At 37.1% G+C, this 22761-nt stretch overlaps 2 protein-coding genes across 4 annotated transcripts in view; one reads left to right on the top strand and one right to left on the bottom strand.

Moving 5' to 3' along the window:
* Positions 1-12721, top strand: part of shroom1 (shroom family member 1) — a 39062-nt gene extending 26341 nt beyond the window's left edge. For all 3 annotated transcript variants that reach the window (XM_007247027.4, XM_022667328.2, XM_007247028.4), the window contains exons 4-8: positions 19-549; positions 1294-1869; positions 2934-3057; positions 3292-3564; positions 8562-12721. In XM_007247027.4, the coding sequence (XP_007247089.3) occupies positions 19-549; positions 1294-1869; positions 2934-3057; positions 3292-3564; positions 8562-8816 (1759 nt within the window). In that variant the 3' untranslated portion in view covers positions 8817-12721. The remainder of the gene's footprint in view (positions 1-18; positions 550-1293; positions 1870-2933; positions 3058-3291; positions 3565-8561) is intronic.
* Positions 12722-18087: 5366 nt separating this feature from the next.
* On the bottom strand, positions 18088-22761 carry LOC103022656 (ankyrin repeat domain-containing protein SOWAHA). Its single transcript, XM_007247036.4, has 2 exons — positions 21787-22761; positions 18088-20141 (listed from the first exon to the last, which is right to left on the bottom strand). Exons 1-2 carry the CDS (start codon positions 22682-22684, stop codon positions 19570-19572), a joined length of 1470 nt encoding a protein of 489 aa, XP_007247098.3. The 5' UTR covers positions 22685-22761; the 3' UTR covers positions 18088-19569.

The following is a 22761-nucleotide window of genomic DNA, read 5'->3' as shown; positions in this document are numbered from 1 at the left end:
AAATCCTGTAATTTATAGGAGTGCAGAAGGAGAAACACCAGTGTATAAGCGCTACGGAGGATCAATTCCAGACCAGCGGCAAACGCGAGTGATGCCACCCAGAGGAAAATCATTGGAGGAACTTGGAGTGTCAAAGGCTATCAGCCCTAAAGCTCTAAGCAAGAGTTCAGAGCAGTTAACTCAGCTCCCCGACAAACAAGTACTGTCCGATAGAGAAAAGAAAAGTTTATGGTTTTTGAAGCACGAACACGGCCAAAGAAAACTCAAGCAAGACTGTGCACTTCTGGTTGGCTCTGAGAAGTCTCCGACTCAGGTTTCCTCTGGTCATCAGGTTTCTAAGGAATCATGTTCATCCACAATTTTCCACACCAGGGCCAGATCATGTGGTTCCTATCCTGCATTTTCTGCTTTGGAGTTTTCTGGCCATGCTAATTGTGTGCCCAATTGTGACGACAAACCCACAGTGATGCTGTATGGTGACAACTGTATTGGAGTCACATCTCCAGCTAATTCACAGAGAAGAAACAGTGAAAACATCTCAAGTGTCAGGTAAGGATTTACCATATTGTATCGTATTCAATAATGTTGCCAAACAAAGTTTTATATTCATTTTGTTGCAGTAGTGGATTCTTGAAATTAATAAAAAAAGATGATCAAATAATGGCAAAAGTCTTGGAACAGCTGTATGTAAATAGATCATCAAGGGCCCTGTTATAGCGATCTGTAGGCAAGCAATCGACCATGGGCTGCAGTTTGATTTAGTGCGTGTCAGTGTTTCTTTGCTATCGTAACAGTGGGAAATGTACGCCTTGCATGGCATTAAAAAAGCAAAAAATGCTATTTCTTTTATTTGGCAGTTTACTATTTTATTGGCGCAGCACTTCTGCGCTTATCAGCAGAAGAAACTCCTGTGAAGGTGCTAATTCAGGTCATTTGCGGGACTAACAAAGTTATTTTATGTTGTATTCTGTGTATTGTATTTTATGTTGATCTGAATTATCCTTCTGATTCCAATTATGTGGGCATATCACTTGTAAATACCAGGAATACATTACTAAAGGCGTTACCACTCACAGAGGACAACACAGTGGGTGGTAATGATCATGTTCGGTGGCATCTGGCTAGACATTGAGGTTCCACATGCATTTACTGCTAGTCAGTGTAGTGTTTTCTAGCAAAATTATTGGGACACGATATTAGTTCCATGTCTAATGCAATTCAGTAAGTCAGTGTATACAAGTGTAAAAATGAACAGTACAAGAAATTTTCATTAATGCTTTTCTGTCATTTCAGCAAAATGAGGGGCCTTCCATGTGGGGAATTCTTAATAAAGCCTGATGAGTCACCTGCAGATGTGAATGAGAGAAACAGTGATAACTTTGATCAAGAAGTATCCCTAAGTCTTGGGGTCACAACAGAAGCCAGTTTATGGGACATGCCACCTGAGGTAAATGACTGTAATGCAGGGGAAGATACTGAACATACAGCCCCTGGCCATCCTCAGAACACACAGCCTGCTCCAAGCGATGAGATGGAAACAGTTCCTAACCCCTATGACCTCAACACCGAATTCAGCCCTGACGCAGATAGGGATCAGGAAAAAATAGGACAAGAGCTGAAAGGTGAACCTTTGGAGGGTGAGAACCTGGAAGAGGATGATCCAAAAGGTCAAGTTTGGTGGGAGAGAGTGGTTCAGGAAGTGGTCTTAGCAGACCAATCACTTGCTCGCTTTTTGTATCCTGTAACAAATCGGAAAACTGCACTCATGCTAATGGAACAGTTGTTATCAGAGGACACTCTTTTGATGGAAGAACACTATAAGAAAAAGCAAGAACAGAAAATGAACAGCCCAGATGTAGCTACACAGAGGTGAGTATTAGATATAGTTCTTCTCTGTCCTGTTTGTTTTTTTTTTTTTTTGCACTATTTTTGATCATTTTCAAATGTAAATGATAGATTCACTATGTAGAATACCATTTAAATTATACACACTACCATTTCAAAGCCTTGAATCTTTTTATTTATTATATTTTGTATTTTTCTTTGTCTAATTTTATCTTTAGTTGTACCTTTTAGCCTTTTATTTATTTTGTTCATTTCGTCCTTTTATTTAATTTATTTCTGTTTTTGGCCTTTTACATTTTTATTATATTTATTTTGTCCTTTTTTAAATACTTTTATACACTTATTATTATTATTTATTTTAGTTCCATCCTTTACCTAAACTTTTAGTGTTGTTTTAGGCCTAATTCTGATTACTTATCTCTTTGTTTTATTGCTTTACATTTTAGCCTGTCTACATATCCTTTTATTCTGAATTATTTTATTTCTTCTTAATTAAACCTTATATTGTTTGCATGCTTTTATAATTTATAATATAATTTATAATAAACTTATTTAAACTTATTTTTCAGTCCCTGAAAAATTTTGTAAATGCTTGGCTGCATTGAAAATGAGGATTTCCTCAATATATTTCCAAGTGGAGATAAAGGTTGATTGGTTATTTGATTAAAAAGTTTTAAACTACCTTTTAAGAGGTATACACTACATTTTAAATACCATACACTACCCATTTTCTCTTTTAAAGATATATGATCCTATTTAAAATAGGCCTGTCAAGATAATCTTTTGGACAATACATTTTTTGTGTTTGTTTCAGAAACAATTTAAACTTTCCAAAGTTTTCAAAGTTATACACTGTCATCTAACCAGTATGCACCACCTTTCTAAATCAACACACAACCATTTAAAATGTATACCCTACCAAAAGTTATGTGCTACAATTCAAGTTGAATTGTATTTAATATTAACACTACTATTTAATATTAACACTACCACACTACAGTACCACTCAGTGGTATACACTGCCTTTTTAAAGTTTGGAATCAGTGTTTTTCAGTAATATAAAACTCATTTGTCCCTCTTCTTTTAAGCTCTGAGATGACTAATGCAGAAAAAGGTAACAACACCTTACCACCAGAAGATGATGGAATTTCCCTGACTACTCAACAGCAACACAGAAAGGGCAATAAAGGAGGTGATATCACAGAAAAGAAGGTATGTCGTTGCAGAGGTGTTTACTATAATTTGTGTATCATTTATGCTGTACTTGTTGAAATGTTTTCAGAAAGAATGTGTGTTAAATGATTATTTATTTTACAATGATTATATGATACTGTCATATGTGTACAGTGATGATTTATTAGGAAGCTGTAGAAAACGTGTAGTGTTTTCTTTTTTATTATTATTTTGACTTTTTTTTTTCTTTTTCTATTTAATTTCATCACACAGAAGCAGCTGATAGTCTGTATTAAAGTGCAGCTGGAATCCCTGGAGGGTTTGCGTTCCTGTCTACAGGGTGAGGAGAGGGAGAATGCGGCACAGGGAGATGCCATGGAGGCTCTGGTGCGTGCTAGCTGTATGCCATCAGAACTGGAGCGTTACACACAGTTCATCGGAGACCTAGAACGTGTCATTAACCTGCTGCTGGTCCTGTCAGCGCGCCTGGCCCGCGTACAGAATGCCCTCAGCACTGTGGATGAAAACACGGACGCTGAGGAGAAGGTGGGATTAACAGTTCAATTTGAATCTTTGAGTAGGATTTTGAGATGTAGTGTGCATAACTGTAGGTTAAACAGACTTTTTTGTCCAATGGTTGAGTTGATTTGTTTCAGTAAATTAATCTAGTTTATCTGATTTTACAAAAATGTATTTACTCTGTAATATCACAGTTTCTGAACAGTATATGTCCAAATGTTTTGGACAATTTTTCTAATAAATGCATTCAGCTTATTTAGTATGCACCCATTGCTAATACAGATGTAAGTAAGAAGTATTGAAATAGGACTGAGTAGGACTGGACAGGTCTAGAGCAGATGAACCTATTGGAATATACATGGTTAATTCCAGGAATGTCCTAGAGGGATATAAACCACCAGTGGAGCAGTGAAACTAAATTTTTTGGAAATATGGTGCTTCATCCAATACTTTTGGGATGAGTTGTGGAGGTGGGGATGATGAGGTGGGGGTGTTGATTATCTAATATCCTGACCTCAATATAGTCATTAAACCCTCTATGCAATGCTCCAATATCTAGTAGAAAGCTTTCCCTGGAGAGTAGAGACTATTACTCCAAACAAACCTACAGTACTAATACACGACTAGTTTTTTATTATTTTAAAATTATCTGCATTGTAGATTAATACTAAAGTAATCCAAACATATTGAAAAATTAAGTACCCAAAAAATGTTAAACAAATCAGAATATGTTTTATATTTTGTATTTTTCAAAGTAGGCACCTCTTACATAGATGACAGCTTTGCACATTTTTCAGTCATTTAAACAGCTGTGCTAAACTTGTCAAGAGTTAATTACTTAAATTTCTGGCCTCTTAATGTGTTTGAAAGCACCAGTTGTAAGGTTGTGAAGAGGTAGAGTTAGTATATCGTAAATAGTCCTTATCTGAGTTATATTGTAATCCATATAATGGAAATAACTGTTTAACTGAGTAAAGAAAAAAATACTTCAAGAAATGAATGTCAGTCAATCCAAAACATTTCAATAGCTTTAAAAGTATCCTCAAGTGCAGTCGCAAAGACCATCTAAAATGTTGTGATGAAACTGGCTCTCATCAGGACCACCCCTCCAAAAAAGACCAAGAGCCTCAGAAACTCAGAAAAAGTTTACAGCACCCCAGATAATAAATCCATCAAAATGCTTCACAGAGTACTTTTTTATGACTTGGATGACATGACATGGATGGATGACTTGAGTATTAATTTACAATGAAGGAAAAAAAACTTTAAATGAGAAGCTGTGTCTAAACTGTTGACTGGCACTGTATAATAATAACAAAGTTATTATAACAGTGTCTACAATGAATCAAATCTTAAGCCAAATGATTTGACTAAAATTCTTGTACATGGATGATCAGTGTGCTGTTTACAATGTAATAACATTACATCTCAATATTGATTAAAACACATTTGTCTATCTACATCTATAATCTACATTTCATCAGACTACAGTGAGGCTGGTGATTCCAAGCTGTTAAACATTGGTTTTGTAATTTTATACAATATCGTCTGCTGAATTGTTTCCTTGTAGTTTTTTTGTCTGCTTCTCTACAGCAGCTGTTCATCTGCTTATCAGTCATTTCACTGCCTCATTATTTGAATTGGGTGTGTCAGGGGTTTGGTTTAGGATCCATTTCTGAAGAAACTGGTGATTAAGGCAAGAGTTTAGTAAAGGCTGTCCCATTTTCCACTGAAAGCACATGAGGATACATGTGTTTGATAAATGAATGAATTGCAGTGAAATGCAGGAACACAGGATTTCTTTAGTTGTTCAGTAATGAGCTTGTCAGCCAGGTCAGAGAGGAAAGTGAAAGGCTTGCTCCTCACTCTGCAGCTGCTGCACTCTGTGCCCTGCTGCATTAATCAGCAGTTCCTGGTAGCGTATCACCGAAACTAACCTTTAGTTTCGATGGATTTAGCATCTGCACTGCCCTCTGGTGACAAATATTTGAGCACTCTTGTCCCACCCTTGACATTCTGCTGATATTAAAGCATGACACTGAAAGGGGTGTGTCAAATACTTCACAGACCTAATGTGTGACTTTTGTGCTCAATAATATTGACTTAAGGCAGGCAGCTGGTACTTGACAAAGTGAACGGTGTGCTTAAGAGAAAGAGAATAATCAAATAAATACACACCTTTCAGTACTCGACTCTTTACTATTTTTGTTTCAGACCTTTTAGTACAGTTTTATTAGTTTTTAATATGTTTCTGTCTGAAACAACTGGCAAGTTTATGTGTTTCACATAAAACATAAATACATACATATCTTGTCTTCTCTTCCAATATCTATAAATATTTCAATAACAATGATCCTATATATTTTGTCTCACTGAGGCTGTTTAACTCATTTTGTAATATGTAATAAATATACAGGAGTGCAAAAGCAGTGTGTAAGACTGGTGGAGGGAAACATGCCAAGATGCATGAAAACTGTGATTAAAAACCAGGGTTATTCCACCAAATATTGATTTCTGGACTCTTAAAACTTTATGAATATGAACTTGTTTTCTTTGCATTATTTGAGGTCTGTTTGTTAGTTATTTTATCCATTTATATTTTTTTGCAAATAAATATTCTAAATGCCAATATTTTTATTTGGAATTTGGGAGAAATGTTGTCCATTGTTTGTAGATTAAAACAACAATCTTTATTTTACTCAAACATATACCTATAAATAGCAAAATCAGGGAAACTGATTCAGATACTGAAGTGGTCTCTTATTTTTTTCCAGAGCTGTTTTTATTTATAATGATATTCATTTCTGCCTGTACTTTCTGCATTGTATTGCTGATCAGTTTTCTTGTAATTTGGTGTAATCTGAAGAATAAAAAGCAGAACAAACAGTCCTAGTTGCAGTCTAAACAGTAATATTAGTAAGATATTGTCCATTAAAAAGTACATAAGCTTTTTTTGTAAATGCAAGTTTGAGTTTCATCTAGTAATGGGATGACAGATCGGATAGCAGCCATACCCGCACTAAAATGTGCAATGAATGAATAAGAACAATGCATAAGTAAGCTATAAAAGTGTACTGTAATTAGTTTTGTTCTCTTGAGGGCAGCATGTCAACCAGATATTATACTGCACTATTTAATGGTTTAATATTTTTTTTATAATCTATAATTCTATCAAGGTTTAATTATTAAGGGTACATTACTTTATTAGTATTCAGTCACACAGTAAAAAAAAAATTGTTGCTGAATGTATACCATATAAACAGGAAACTAGTATGTGATAATTGTGAAATACCTGTATTAAATGATGTAATTAAACAGTAAAAGTGTTGAGTAATAAGTTGTATTACTAAACAGAATAAAGTATTTATCTCTATTTTAAAATAATTATATCTCTATTTTCAAAAATATTATCATTTAATAAAAACTTTACCTGACATAAAAATCTAAACCTTTTGGATATTAAAAAATAGTAAGAGCATGATTGAGACAAACCAGCAAGGTTATTGAGCGCCCCCTTGTGGGGCATAAAGTTAGAAATTTAGTTAGGTCCATCAGGTGCTTTAGGTCATAGTTTCCAAAAGCAAAAGCACTTCAAATCAACATATTATAAATGCACATATATATCTCAAGTATGCATTTTAAATGTAAATGTGCATTTTACAAACCACGGACTGAAAATGCAACCAGAAAATCTTACTAAATCCATCCTGATCATGTGCTGTCCATATCTTTTCCCATATTTTATATGTACCATCTCCCACTCTCCTATTTTCTCCCCAATGTATACGTCCAATTACCCAACCCACTCATTAGGACTCCCCCTATCACTAGTGATACCCCAACACCAGGAGAGTAAAGACCAGCACATGCCTCCTCTGATACATGTGAAGTCAGCCATCGCCTCTTTTCCAACTGCTACTGATGAAATTATTACTGTGTGATTTGATTTGTTAACAAAGTCTGTTTAACAGTGGGGAAAAAAGCACATACATTTTTTCTTTATTTAGTAACTCTTTCGCACTTGGAGAACTGGACTTGAATAAACATCACACTTTTACATTTGATTCAACTCAGCCTCTCATGTTTTTTCCTCCAGACCATCACATTTATGTAGCCTTGCAAACTGCAACAAGTGTAATTTGTTAGATTGGTAGGATCATTACACCACAGTGGCACAGACATGTCCAGACTATTGTGTTGGTGGTGTAATAAAGCATGAATTAAATGTAGGCCACTTGCACTGGTACTGTGTAAACAACATAAATCAGTCTTCACTGCCTAGATGTTCTTTTTATCTTGAGCTTTTTTTTCTAATTCCTATAGTTTCCTATAGTGTCCACAGGTGTCTTAACTAAGGCAAGCTGAATACAATGATTTTAATCTACAGTACAAGATTTTACTGGGAAAATGTATTTGTGTTCTTGGTAATGACAGAATCAGAGACATATTAGTGATACAGATCTGGAAATTAAGAGACCACTTTAGGTTCTGAATCGGTTTCTCTGATTTTGCTATTTATAGGTATGTGTTTGACTAAATTGAACATTGTTTTTTTATTATATAAACAACGAATAACATTTCTCCCAAATTCCAAATAAAAATATTGTCATTTAAAGCATTTATTTGCAGAAAACAAGAAATGGCTGAAATAAAAAAAGATGCAGAGCTTTCTGATCTTTCAGAAGTTTTAAGAGTTCAGAAATCAATATTTGGTGGAATAACCCTTGTTTTTAATCACAGTTTTCATGCATCTTGGCATGTTCCCTCCACCAGTCTTACACACTGCTTTTGCACTCCTGGTGCAAGCGGTTTAGCTTGGTTTGGTGAACAAGATCATCAATCTTCCTCTTGATTTTATTCCAGAGGTTTTTCAATTTGGCAAAATCAAGTAAAAACATCATTATTAAAGGGTTATTTTTTTCCAGAGCTGTATATCTCTGCAATATTGTTAGTTAAGGCTGACATTTTTAATTAATTGCAGGAATTCTAAACTTATCAGACTCTTTTATTATCTTCTACAACAGCAATCGCTGGACAACAGACACCATCTCCTGTGTAAACAGCGGGAAGATGCCAAGGACCTGAAGGATAATCTGGACCGGAGGGAACGCATGGTGTCCACCTTCCTTGCCAAGCAGCTGACGGACGCCCAGCTGCAGGAGTACAAACGCTTCATCCAGACCAAGGCATCGCTACTGATCCGCCAGAAAGACCTAGACGAGAAGCAGCGTCTGGGAGAGGAACAGCTGGAGGCGCTGCAGAACAGCATTCCTCCGTGAAAGGTTTCACACCTCTTTCAGTCTTTCCTGATTCTAAGCACCCTCAGCCTGGAACTTGCAGCCTGACAGCAGATTTTCAGTGCAACCAGAGACTGGCCATGATTTCAGGCTGGTGTCATTTCAGTGGCAGTGAGAAACCTGTCCAAGTTTGAGTTTTGTTAAAAAAAATTTCCTGTTGTTCATTCTATTACTATTTTACATTGTATTGCTTGTATTTTAGGTGCTCTTTAATTCACATCTCAGCAGTCCAACTCTGGAAACTATGAAAAGCTTTAAGTTGGGTGTCATAATAATGGTCAGAGTGGATGGAAATTATAGAAACCCACCAAGCTGTTGCTCTTTGTAATTATTATCTTGTTATTGTTTTTTTTCTTTTGTAGTGCTTAATTTATTTTGTACTCGGAAGGCACTCTAAATGAAGACCAAAAAATTAACGTAAGAGAAAAGAAAGCACTTTGATAATGTAACTGCACGTACATTTCTTACCTTAAAACCTTAAAACACTGATTTTACAGATATTCCAACATTTAATCTCTTAATCCATTAATGTATATTTATTTTCATTAATATTAAGTATTTTTAATATTAATTGTTTTATGGACATTTTAAAGCCACAAGTGTATTTTTTTTTTGGTCCTGTCCCAGTATTTCAGCTGGGAAGTATCATGCACCTTTGCACTGACTGGAGCAGATCTACACAAAAAAACGTACACATAGCAAAGGTCTGTTTTTTAGAAACTAAAATGGTTTAAAAAATCATAATCTCAATTGGCTGCCTTTTAGATTGTATGAACATTTCATGATTGGACACACATATATAAATCCATCCAGAATGATCTGGAATAAATCATTATATGACATTGACATATATTAAAGATTATGCTGGTTCTATATTCTTATAAACTGTACCTTGTGTCACCGCAGTGGTGATACAGTATGTCTTCTGCCAGCTACTATTCAGTAGTCTTCACATTGTCTTAATACACCCTATAAACTCTGTATATAAGCCCACACATTAGTGTGTAATGCTCTTATAACTACGTTGTTGTCATAGTTAACATCATTTCATATGCCCTACAATTGAACCTTGTGGGACTCCACGAGATATGCATAAACAAATGGGGACCACATAGTTTAGAACAGTTTCTACATGAATAGATACATAACTGAACACTAAATCTAGGGTTCATTGGCTTAAAGTGATCATAGTGCCACATTATTGAAACTACTGTACAGTAAAATGTGGGTCTGCACAGTGACTGAATGCTGAATGAGGGAAGAGATTTTCTTGTCTATGCTTGTCAGGTCATGCAGCTTCCTTCCTTTTCCAATCAAGTGGCAAACCATCTGGCCATCAGTGTCATTGTGAGCGATGAGCAAGAACCAGTGACAGAAGACAGAGAAGAGGAGCCAAGCATGAGAACACGGTAGCTCTTTTACCAGCTGAAACTACTCTTTGTCTCATTGTTAGCTTTGTGTTGCTTATTACTGTAATTGAGTCACTCGCTTATTCAGGACGTGATCATGATTTGTTATTCATGATTGAATCAATGCAACTCTACCAACTCTAGCTCTACTGATTCTGAGTACAGGCTTCAGTTAGTAATAGGAATCATTGAGAATGAAAAAAGTTTTCTTTTTGTAGAGCAGCAATGGGAGAGCTTGCTAGTCATTTACTTTTACTGTTTGTAATACAAACAAAACCACCCATATTATGAATTTGACATTCATTTTTCCACAGTTCCAGAGGTCACACAGACACAGTTTAGCACAGAGCGCTCATAAACCAGACTGAGCCCGGTTTTCTCAGAATAATGACATAGGAATCCATTGATAGGCTCTATATTTTATGTGCCAGAAGATCTGGGATCTTTATATTTACAGTACAGAAAATGGCGGAGAACATATTTGGGCTGTGGGATGGACAGATGGAACGGTAAGAGCCTGACCAGGCCTGTAGCAGACATGCTAAGGCCACGGTAGATTTGTTGGACAAGGCCTGTGTAGCCAGCATGCTAACAGCGAGTTAGTGTTGTGGGACAAGGCCTGTAGCCAGCGTGATAAAGTCACAATAGCATTGTGGGCTGAAGCTTGTAGCCAGTGTGCTAGCACCACTGTTGTTCCTGAATGAGACCTGTAGCAGGCAGGCTAAGGATATTAAACAAGGCCCACAACCAGTGGTAATACCTTGATAATGTTGTGCTACAAGGCCTGCAATCGGTGTGATAACAGTCCGTTTTAAATTTCACATTTAGCATGCTAACTTGCTAACTCTGTGTTAAAAATCAGAGTGGGAACTTTTACAAGATGTAATGTCATAATACACCTTTACTGGCCTGAAACAGTTATCATTTGATCCTAAGTTGGAAAAAAAGGCCTAAATGCCTCTTTATTTATCAGTTTATCAATCTTCAAGTATGATATTTGCTGAAGTATATCAGTGAATAAATATGAAGTGCTTAGGAATTCCTTTTTTTTTTTTTTTGTTGCTGTAATTCATTGCATTCATGTTGTATAATTTTATGCTTTTGCAACTGTAACAGATTTTCAGCTTGATTTTGCTTCAGCTGTTTCCCCATTACATAAGACATTGTATCATTATACCGATAAATCATACTAAATGCAGATTTTTTTTTTTTTAACCAAGAATGTCACAGACTGTTTATGAACCTTGCTGTGTCTAGACTTACACTTAGACGTAAGTTTTTTTAAATTTGTGAGCTGAATTTGTTTGGAAATTGAGCTGTCATGAAAAAAAAAATCTTTATACAGCTGCCTCTACTCACTTTTTTCTTCTGTGCATTTTTGTGAAGATTTTTTAGCCGCTTGCCGTTTTCGTCTGACAAACAAATGGGTATTTGTTTTGGCTTTTGTACAGCGGGTGACCCCCAAAGGTTAAGCGGGCCTTTTCTCTGGAGTGCCCGTGTTTATTCGGCCGCAAGAAATTCCAGAGGTATGCGGAAGACCACTAGTGTTTTCCACACAAACACGACAGCCCACCAGCAACAAGGCGCCACATTCTTGCCTTGAAAAGGCTGTTTCCAGTCACGTATCCTCCCTTTTACACGTTTGGAGACACCTAGCTTTTCAGACTGTTTGCATATACAGTACATAAGAGTTTTCATTTTGCAGTGGGTGGAGTAGATCTAGTAATGTAAGGATCTTGGAAAGGTTTCTAACGTTTTAGGTTATCAGCACTTGCTGATGTATAAAAGCTACTTATTAATACACCAAAGCATTAATAAATAGCTTTTATACACTGAGATGCTGAAAATGAAAGATCAAAAATTAGTGTTGTGTCTCATGATATTTGCCCTGTCGCTCGGAAGCTAAAGAATGCTGCACTAATATGTGGGATAGCTTGTTTGCTTTGCTTTGTCTTGCCATAAGCACTAAAGACAGTGGTCAAGCTCACTCACAAGATAACACCTCATAACAGGTGTGAGTGTTCCCAATATGTACCCTGAGTTATAAACTAATGATTGAATTACATAATGCTATGCCATGATCAGTATATTAGGAAAACCCTAACAATTAAAGTCACTATAAAAGGAAGTGACTCCGTGAAAGGCAAGGTGTCTCCAAACTCTCAACAGGCAGTGTATACAGATATGTGCAGATATGTTTTTTTTTTTTTCATTCATCATTGGTTTAGGCTGGTTGGTGTTGTGTCCCAATCCAACTGGAGGAGGAGGAGGAGACTGAGTGTGTATTTTGGGTCAGACCCCATTTATCTTCATGAACGGGTGTAAATGTGTGCTCAAGTGTCCAGATGCTGTGTTACGTACTCTCTTTCTTCCCTTTTCCTCTTTAAAGCACTTCAGTGCACTGTTTGTAAATTGAACCATATGCATTCTGTTGTTTTTGTTATAATGTGAATAAATAAGACTTTTTCCTGACTGCTACATACGTGTCTCTTGACTGCTTTTTGCTCTTTTAGATTTAAGAAAGCATGCCAATGTACAATAACATGCCACATGTCATGTGACAGGAACCAGAATCATCTCACTTAGCTTGTATGTATAACAGTGTAAATTTGCTGTGTCATCAACACGGGCATCAATATCTAAACCTCTGGCAACAAAAGTGCTTAAATTGTTTAGTAAAATGAAGACATGTTTGAAGACATACTTGACCAGTCAAGCATTTTACCTTTAGCTTCCTCTGCGAGGCATTTGTATTGTACGTTTAATTGTCAAATTATCACTCTGAACGACGGCTGCAAATTGTGGGCAAACACCAGGAAGATACATCAGTTGCATCCTCAAAATCGCTCTGAATGACAGCTGCAAATTGTGGGAAAACGTCAGGAAGGATGCATTCGTTGTGTCTTCAAAATCACTCTAAATAACAGCCTTGTATTGTGTGAAAATGCCAGGAAGAATGCATCAGTTGCGTCCTCAAAATCACTCTGAACAACGGCTGCAAATTGTGGGTAAACGCCAGAAAAGATGCATCAGTTGCATCCTCAAAATCACTCTGAATAACATTTGCATATTGTGAGAAAATGCCAGGAAGTATACATCATTGCATCCTCAAAAACACTCTAAACGACGGCTGCAAATTGTGGGAAAACATCAGGAGGTATACATCAGGAGGTATACATCAGTCGCGTCCTCAAAATCACTCTGAACAACGGCTGCAAATTGTGGGCAAACACCAGGAAGGATACATCAGTTGCATTCTCAAAATCACTCTGAATGATGGCTGGCTGCAAATTGTGGGTAAACGCCAGAAAGGGTACATCAGTTGCATCCTCAAAATCACTGTAAATGACAGCTGCAAATTGTGGGTAAACGTCAGGAAGTATACATCATTGCATTCTCAAAAACACTCTGAACGACGGCTGCAAATTGTGGGTAAACGTCAGGAGGTATAGATCAGTCGCGTCCTAAAAATCACTCTGAACTACAGCTGCAAATTGTGGGCAAACACCAGGAAGCATACATCAGTTGCATCAAAATCATTCTGAACGACGGCTACAAATTGTGGGTAAACTTGAGAAAGGATACATCAGTTGCATCCTCAAAATCACTCTGAACGATGGCTGGCTGCAAATTGTGGGTAAACGCGAGAAAGGATACATCAGTTGCATCCTCAAAATCACTATGAATGACGGCTGCAAATTGTGGAAAAACGCCAGAAATTATACATCAGTTGCATCCTCAAAACCACTCTGAGCGTCTGCTTGCTGCAAATTGTTGGTGAACGAAGGCCAGGAGGTTTACATCAGTTGCATCCTCTAAATCACTCTGAAAGACTGCTGCAAATTGTGGGTAAACGAAGGCCAGGAAGGATACATCAGTTGCGTCCTCAAAATCACTTTGAACAATGGCTGCATTTCTTAGCTGTATACAAAAAGTCTTTCTCTTGGGAACAGCCTTCTATATTGTTGCAGCTAAGGAACAACAAGCTAATTTTGTCAAATCGTAAAAGCACAGGCAGGCCTGTTTTTTCAAGGGATGATGGGAGATATATTTTTTTCATCATTTATTATTAATTAATTTACAAGCCATTAAAATTCTAAAGGAAAGTGTGTGTGGTTCTAATATGACATTGCCCTAAATAACCTGATACCCTCAGAGCTAAATTAGAAAACTACATTTTGTACTGTATAACAGTAGCTCTCCCATTTAAAAAATGTAACATTAGGTTTTTGAAGCATGAGCATGTGTCTGCATCACTAGCCTTGCCTGGCTCCTAATGAGTGCAGCAGTGGGAACATTTGCTCTGTCTGGGGGGCTGAGAACAGACTGTGCTTCAGCTGGAAGGGATATGACATCATGGGAGTGGTCTGGTCTCTTCTCATAACGTCAGCCTTGTCTAGAGGGCTCAAGCTGACCACAGCTAAAGCTCTCACAGACGCTGTTATACAGCTCAAGCACTTATATGTAAAAGACCAGCTTCCTCTCTTGTAGCTCAGCAACAAAACTGCTCTCACGTTACAGTAGCAGTGGAAAGCTAGGCCTAACCTGGGCCTAACCAGTCCTCACACACCTCTGCAGACCAATCACATCTGCTCAGCTGAGCATGAACCCCAAAAAATAATGCACTTCCAGACTTTTCTTTCAGTAAAAGAGACATTGGACCAGCTTGACCAGCAAGATGACCAGGATCTCCCAAATACATACACTGGATGTCAAGCTAGTAAAGCAGTATAAGGTATATTTTGCTTGATTTTGACGTGCATGACCAGCATTGCAAAGCTGGGTAACTATAGCTTGCAGATATGGTTGAGCGAGCAGGGCTGTAACTTCTGTGTTTTGTGTACAATTCTCCCATACTGGCCACTGGATATTCAACATGGCACTTCATGGCAAAGAACTCTCTAAAGATGCGAAATAAAACCGTTGTCAGATTTAAAAAAAATGAAAAAACTAAACAATGAAACCCACTGGCCAATCAAAAGTCCTGCAAGAATCAGAAGTTCAAAAAAACATGCGCCTGAAAAAAATTGAATATCATTAAAAAGTTAAATTATTTCAGTAATTCAGTTGAAAATGTGAAACACATATTATGTAGATGTATTGCACACAGAGTGATCTATTTTAAGCGTTTACTCTCCAAGCCATCACTGAGTGTAGAAACTCTTCCTCCAGACTCTGGTCCTTTGATTTACAAATTAAATATAAAACTTACTGATGATCAGTGATGGTTTGGAGAGTCATGTCTGTCATCTGCTGGTGTTGATCCACTGTGTTTTATCAAGTCCAAAGTCAGTGCAGTGTTTTCCTGGAAAATCTTACAGCACTTTATGGTTCCCTCTGCTGACAACTTTTATGGAGATGCAGATTTCAGTTTCCAGCAGGACTTGACACACTGCCAAATGTACCAATTGGTCTTACATAATATTCTAATTTTCTGAGACACTGATTTTTGGGATTTCATTGGCTGTAAGCCATAATTATCTCAATAAAATAAATAGACACTTAAAATAGCCTACACTGTGTGTAAATCATCTATTTAATATATAGGTTTTGCATTCTAAACTGAATTACTGAAATAAAGTCATTTTTCAATGATATTCTAATTTTTTGACATGCACTTGTACTCTGAACATCTGAGAAGAATCAAAATCATACACCACAGTAAATTCATACATTAACATTTATTCATATATATATATATATATTTCTCTGAAGTACCGCATTTGCAATATGGCACCTTTTTTATATTGCAGAGCATTTATACAGATTATGTATCATGTTATAATTCATTTTACAATATACATGAATCACAGAGTTAACAGAGCATCATATAATTACATTATTAGGCATTAGTGTACAAACCCCCAAGCATAATCACTCAGGATGCCTGCATAAACACGCAGTACCTGTTTCTTAAAAATTAATGAAGTTAATTATGTTCTCTTTAGATGATCTGTAGGATAAATAATAGATAAATACAGTATATGTTCTTAATAAACACTGATTCATAAACAAAGAAAAATCTGTCAAAAGTCTGCATATTCCTAAAGTTGCACCACTGCAGTAGAGTACAACCCCAAATCAGAAACTGCTGGCACAGTATAAACAATGCAAATAAAAAGCAGTGTTTCTTACACTGATTTGAATTTAATTTAGTGCTGTCATGAGATTAACCTAGAAACTTGTTAAATATACAAACACAACACAAATTAATCATGTTACCAAGTTTGGCACCAGTTTCCAGTTTCTTGTCAGAAGAGTTCAGTAGGTAAAAATAAAGAAAAAATGCTGAAATGTGCATTCAATCTCCGAAGCTAACTCTCATTAAGTTTTTTCAGCATCAAATTTACCATGAAAGTTTGCATTTCACACTATGCAATTATGTTTGCATTTCTCCCAAACATACAGAAAAAATACAAGCATTTTATGTTATTATTGTTTAAGTAATAGGAATAGGATTTTTTTTATTCCATGTTGCCAATCTTCCATACATTGTTTTATTTACAATAAAATATCCACTACTAAATAATAACGTTTTTTTTTTTTTTCATTTAATTTTTATCCCATTTTCTCCCTCATTTACAGAGTCAACTACCTAACCCACTCATTAGGACTTCCCCTATCACTAGTGATGCCCCAACACACCAGGAGGGTGAAGACTAGCACACGGCTCCTCCGATACATGTGAAGTCAGCGCGCTTGGAGGAAAGCGCAGCGACTAATTTCCTATACATCAGCTCACAGATGCCTTGTGCTGAGCAACCTCACCCTTTGGAGTGATGTGGGGAGAGAGCGCCATCTACTAACCCAGAGAGAACAAAGCCAATTGTGCTCTCTCAGGGCTCCAGCAGCTGATGGCAAGGTACATTTACAGGATTTGAACCAGCGATCTCCATAAATAATAAAGTTAATAAAGTTTAGGAAAAAAAAAAGTATGAGCATCATGTTTAATCCTGGAATGTTGTTGTGATTAATCTGATGATTTTGTTTTAGTGATTGACATCACTTTAGTTTCATTGCAGAGAGTGTGAACCAAAGATATTAAAATTATTTGGTGAGCTTTGTTTTATTTATTAATATACATTAATTCCAGCCAACAAATCAATCAATTTTTTTGTTGGGACTAAATTATCTAATTTCAAACATGTAACATCAACAGAAGTTTCTGATTTCTGATTTGGGGTTGTACATTTTTTAATAAGCAGACCGAATACTGATTCAAAATTACTGATCATATTTCAAACAATGCCTAAACACTTTTTTAACCCCTTTATTAACCCCTTAAATTAATAAACCCCTTATATTAATATATATTAAATAACATATAATATTTATTTGTTAAACAACACTGGGTGTATTGCCTTTAGATCCACAGTGTCATGTGTGTGTGTACCAGGAATACATAATAGAAGGTAATGATAGTGACAGTGGTGTCTGGCTGAAATTGTCCATGTGAATGAAAAAGTGTCATGTCAGTGTATTTTTGAGTTATTAATTTCAGTATCAGCATCTTATTCAAATTGTTGAATATCTGTTTACCTATCCAGTATAGAACTAATATTTAAAGTATGGAGGTATTACAGTAAATAGCTTAAGTGTCCAGTTTCTTAGGACTGTTTAATGAACGTCAATTAAACTACAAAGCTTCTCTGATGAAAACGTTATCTATTTAATCTAGGCCTGAGTTCTAGGATCCTGGTTCTGGAAGTAGAGTGGCCCGCTTATTCTGCTTTCTTCTATGTTTCTACATACAGCTCTTGAAAATAATAAGAGACCACTTAAAAATTATGAGTTTCTTTGATTTTACCAAATTGAAAACCTCTGAAATAAAATCAAGAGGAAGAAGGATGATCACAAGCCATCAAACCAAGCTGAACTGCTTGAAAATTTGCACCAGGATTAAAGGCATAAAGTTATCCAAAAGCAGTGTGTAAGACTGGTGGAGGAGAACATGCCAAGATGCATGAAAACTGTGACTAAAAACCAGGGTTATTTAATCAAATATAGATTTCTGATCTCCAAAAACTTTATAAATATTAACTTGTTTTCTTTGCTTTATTTGAGGTCTGAAAGTTTGTTATTTCAGACATTTTTCATTTTTTGCAAATAAAATTACAATATTTTTATTTGGAATTTGGGAGACATGTTGTCCATAGTTTATAGAATAAAACACCAATGTTCATTTTACTCTAACACATATCTAGGAAAAGCAAAATTCAGAAAACTAAAGTGGTCTCTAAATTTTTTCCAAAGCTGTATATGGTTCAACTGCTAAATGCCACCTTTCATAGATGTGTTTGAGCATGGTAATAATCAAATATTGCTGGACCTCAGCCCTCTAGAACTGGAATGAAGAACTCTGGTAATGCCTACCTTACACCACATGATTTTCAAGCAATTTCACTGTCGCAGACAAATTAATTTTTTGCAGTAGCAGAAAAAAGCAGTAGTCTTGCTAGAGTCGAGTTGGGGTCACGTTATCTTGATTGTTTAGTGTAGGGATGTGAGGACTGAAGGTTTCAGTCAGTCTTTTTCTCGTCATGGTGTTCAGATAAATTCAACCGTGTTTAATTTTATTGTGAGTCTTGAGACTTGGCCATACAAATAGTGATGTGAACAAAGTCAACAACCAATAGAAGAGCTACAGGAAGCCACAAAGCAAGCACGGGAATGTTTACGGAACTGGACATGGATGATAAATTGGGAAATAATCTCAGAAAGAGTCTAGTTGCAGTCTTTGGAAAAAGTTATCTTGTTACTTGTCTTTAGATGTGAGAGGGTGTCAGACTTTAGTGTATTAAAAGTCTTTTTCAGAAGTCGTCTAGTGTATGGTAAGCAGAAGTTGAACTTACACTCATTGTTGGAAAAATAGTTGCACCCAGAAAAACATTAACCAACAGGATTGAAATGTATGGTAAGTAGTCATGGTAGATTGTCATGTAGTGACTCAGAATAGGAGCAAGTCATCTTCAGTGATGAGTCCTGCTTTTTATTCAACAGATTGTTGGCATGTGTCTCGCATTTAGAAGGCCAGGTGTCATAATGTGGGGTGCAATTCTGGACAAATATTGCATGAATATTCTTGCTGCTTGGGATTGATTATTAAAGGACTCCTTTAGGAACCTCTACCATTCCATGCCAAGACTAGACTTTTGTTGTAGCTCAGTGAATATGACCAAGACTTGCCCGTATTAGTATAAATTTGTAATAATTTATTTTTCCTGGTAACTTTTATCTTCATTCCGAATGGCATTGCAATCTGACACTTTCTTCTGGGTGCAACTATTTTTGCGTTTATAATCAATAGAGTTATGTATACAAAGTCTTTAGGAAAAAACATCAGACAGAACCCTGTGCGTGAGTGAACTGTGCTCATCTCTATCCCCCCTGGTTTCCTCAGCCACAGACAGAAAGGAGCTCCTAGGCTTTGACTTTTTCTTCTGGCCCACTGATTGAGGCTGGAAAAGTCTGCTGATGGTGTGAGAGTGCCTGTTGGCCTCCAGCTCTTCGTTGTTCTTTTGCGGCTCAGGAGCTTCAGTTTTGGTCTTTGGTGCGCCGAGCAGTTCTCGAAGCTCAGCAGAGACTCCTTTGTGCAGGTAATGGTGCGCCATCTTCCCACAGTTGTCCCGGACCTTGCAGTTCACTCCATAGCGCTTTACCAGAAGCTCCATGATGTTCTCCTTGTCATGGATGGCAGCAATGTGGAGCGGCGTATAACCAGCAAAGGATTTGGCATTCAAATCCACGCCCTTGCCCCTTTTCCTGGACAGCTCGATGATTTTACACACCATATCGCTGTTTCCACACTTTGCCGCCCAGTGTAGAGCCGTGAAGCCGGTAATGAAGTCTTTCTTATCTGTCATCTGAGTATCACTGAGCAGGAGGCCATACACCAGACCTGTAAGAGCATCATCATAAAAGCATTCATTAATCAGAAAAGTATCTTTGTCAGCATAACTGAATGAGCTTTTTAGTATATATAACCTAACTCAAATAGGAAAAGTTCTTACATTTACTTTGACCTTTTTTATTACAGACAGTATGAACCCAATATATTTTCTGCTTTGTCTAATTAGGTGTTCTGAGCAGGAATTATAAAATGGTAAATGCTTTAATGTCTTAACTTTTCTTGGAATGTGCTTAGAAGGCTGGAAATGCAGAAATAGACATACAGCACTAAAAAAAATTATAGAGCTCTTAAAAATAATGAGTTTCTTTGATTTTACCAAACTGAAAACCCCTGGAATATAATCAAGAGGAAGATGAATGATCACAAGTCATTAAACCAAGCTGAAGCTTGACGTTTTGCACCAAGAGTGGCATAAAGTTATCCGAAAGCAGTGTGTAAGACTGGTGGAGGACATGCCAAGATGCATGAAAACTGTGATTAAAATCAAGGGTTACTCCACCAAATAGTGATTTCGGAACTCTTAAAACTTTATGAATATGAACTTGTTTTCTTTGCATTATTTGAAGTCTGAAAGCTCTGCATCTTTTTTGTTATTTCAGCCATTTCTCGTTTTCCACAAATAAATGCTCTAAATGACAACATTTTTATTTGGAATTTGGGAGAAATGTTGTCCGTAGTTTATAGAATAACACAGCAATGTTCATTTTACTCAAACATATACCTATAAATAGCAAACTCAGAAACTGAAGTGGCCTCTTACTTTTTTCCACAGCAATAAAATTACCTAATGAAATTAAGTTGACCAGGCAAAACATCTTTGGAATAACTTGGGGTAACCTGTCTGCAATAAAATAAATGTCAATGCACATGTTAGAAACACTGTGTTATTTGAATTATTTGTATTTTCCACACTGCCCGAATATACAAATGTGCTATCAACGGAGGTTTTTATAGTTTGCATTTTCAACCAGGGCTATTTCAGAACATTTGAGGGGCCTTAAGTGACATCCTACTGTGACTGCAATGGCCGCACCCACTCCAGTCATATTATTATGTATGCTAGAATGAAAAACAGCTCACACTGGCTTGCCTACTTCTGAAACACTCCCTCTAGGAATGCACAGCAAATAGAAACAAGAACAAGGAACAATTCCGGCTACACCCTCTGAGAGAATTGTTAACCTGTATAGTAAGTTTTACTATTACAGAAAACTAATAAAATGTTATCCTATTTTTGTTTCTACTATTATTGTTAAATCAAACATTAGATTACTAGATTACTCTAGAACAAGAGTATGTCAGTATGAAAATATCAGTGTATAATGCACAGGTCATTCTCCCATTGCAGATTGGGGTCCTACAATTCTGTAGTCATTCAAATGAGCTCAAAATAAGAATTAACTACAGAATATTGATGTCTATAGCTAATTTAGCAAAGAAAAAAATAACATAAATTATGTTTTATTAAGAGTTGTTAATATTATAATATTTTTTTTATATGATTATTGTTGTTTGGTTATTTGTGTCATACCCTGCTTGCCACCACAATGGCAGAATGACCCTTATGACACAGGCATCATAGGCATGTACATCACACATAAGAGAGGAGGCCAAGACCTCTTTTGGTACAGACCCCAGTGGCCCACCGCCGCTGACACCAGCCACTCGTGCTCTGTGGTTTCAAGTGGGAACGTTTCAGAGTGTTTGGGCTCATCGTCTGGTCTGACGCTTTTGCAGTGTCTCCTGGTTTGTGGTGAACTGCTGCTTGTCATGCTGTCTGTAGACGGTCTCCTCTTATATCTGGGTGAACTGGGGGGCCCCAGCATTGACTTTGATGGTGCCAGTTCCTCCTTGGCCGGTTGCACTTCAGGACAAGGGGTGATGGTGACTGGTGGCATTCTTAAGGGCAGAGCAAATCGTATCTGGGTGCTTGCTTGGGTCTTGTTAGAGCCTGTAGGTGCAGCTGTAGCGCCCATGGGCCTAGGCTGGTGGGGGGCTGGTGGGTCTGGGCTTGGTTTGAGCGGCACCACAAACTGTAGAGTCCTTTTGGCTTTGACATTCACAGTCTTGACCCTTTGGAAGGCCACCTCTATAGGAGAGAGTTCCAGGCTGTTGTTGGAGGAGTCATTCTCTATATTTGGCTGAACTTGCTCTTCTGGCATGTGGGAACAAGGAGTCTTAGCTTCTTCTCGCCTTTCAGGAGGACTATCCTTTTTTTCTTCTCCTGCTGAGTGTAGTGCCCTTTTATCTGGTGGGTCTTCTTCATTTTCCTCCTTCTCAGCGCTTTCATCTCCACTATGTGGCAGTAAATGTTGGTATTTCTTCTTCAGGACAATGTACTTAGTCTCTTCGAGCTCTTTGACCACCGCGACGGTGTTGACGAACGTCTTGAAGAGGTCTCGGTTCTGCTTCTTCTCCACCGGGTCGCTGCAGTTCAGCGCAGCTTTAAACTTTGACAGTAACTCCGAGTTCCTCACCTTTCCTCCCTCCTCTATCAGCGCGGACAGTATAGCTTCCTGGGAGATATCCATTTTAGCCCACAATGGCTGAAACTCAGGAGAAGCGGACTCTCTCTCTTCTCGGTTCTCCTCCCTGTTTTTTTTCTACA

This window comes from Astyanax mexicanus, chromosome 17 (genome assembly GCF_023375975.1).
Source record: "Astyanax mexicanus isolate ESR-SI-001 chromosome 17, AstMex3_surface, whole genome shotgun sequence".
Taxonomy (NCBI): Eukaryota; Metazoa; Chordata; class Actinopteri; order Characiformes; family Acestrorhamphidae; genus Astyanax; species Astyanax mexicanus.
The sequence above is the reverse complement of the archived record's forward strand: the minus strand, read 5'-3'. Positions and strand labels throughout refer to the sequence as shown.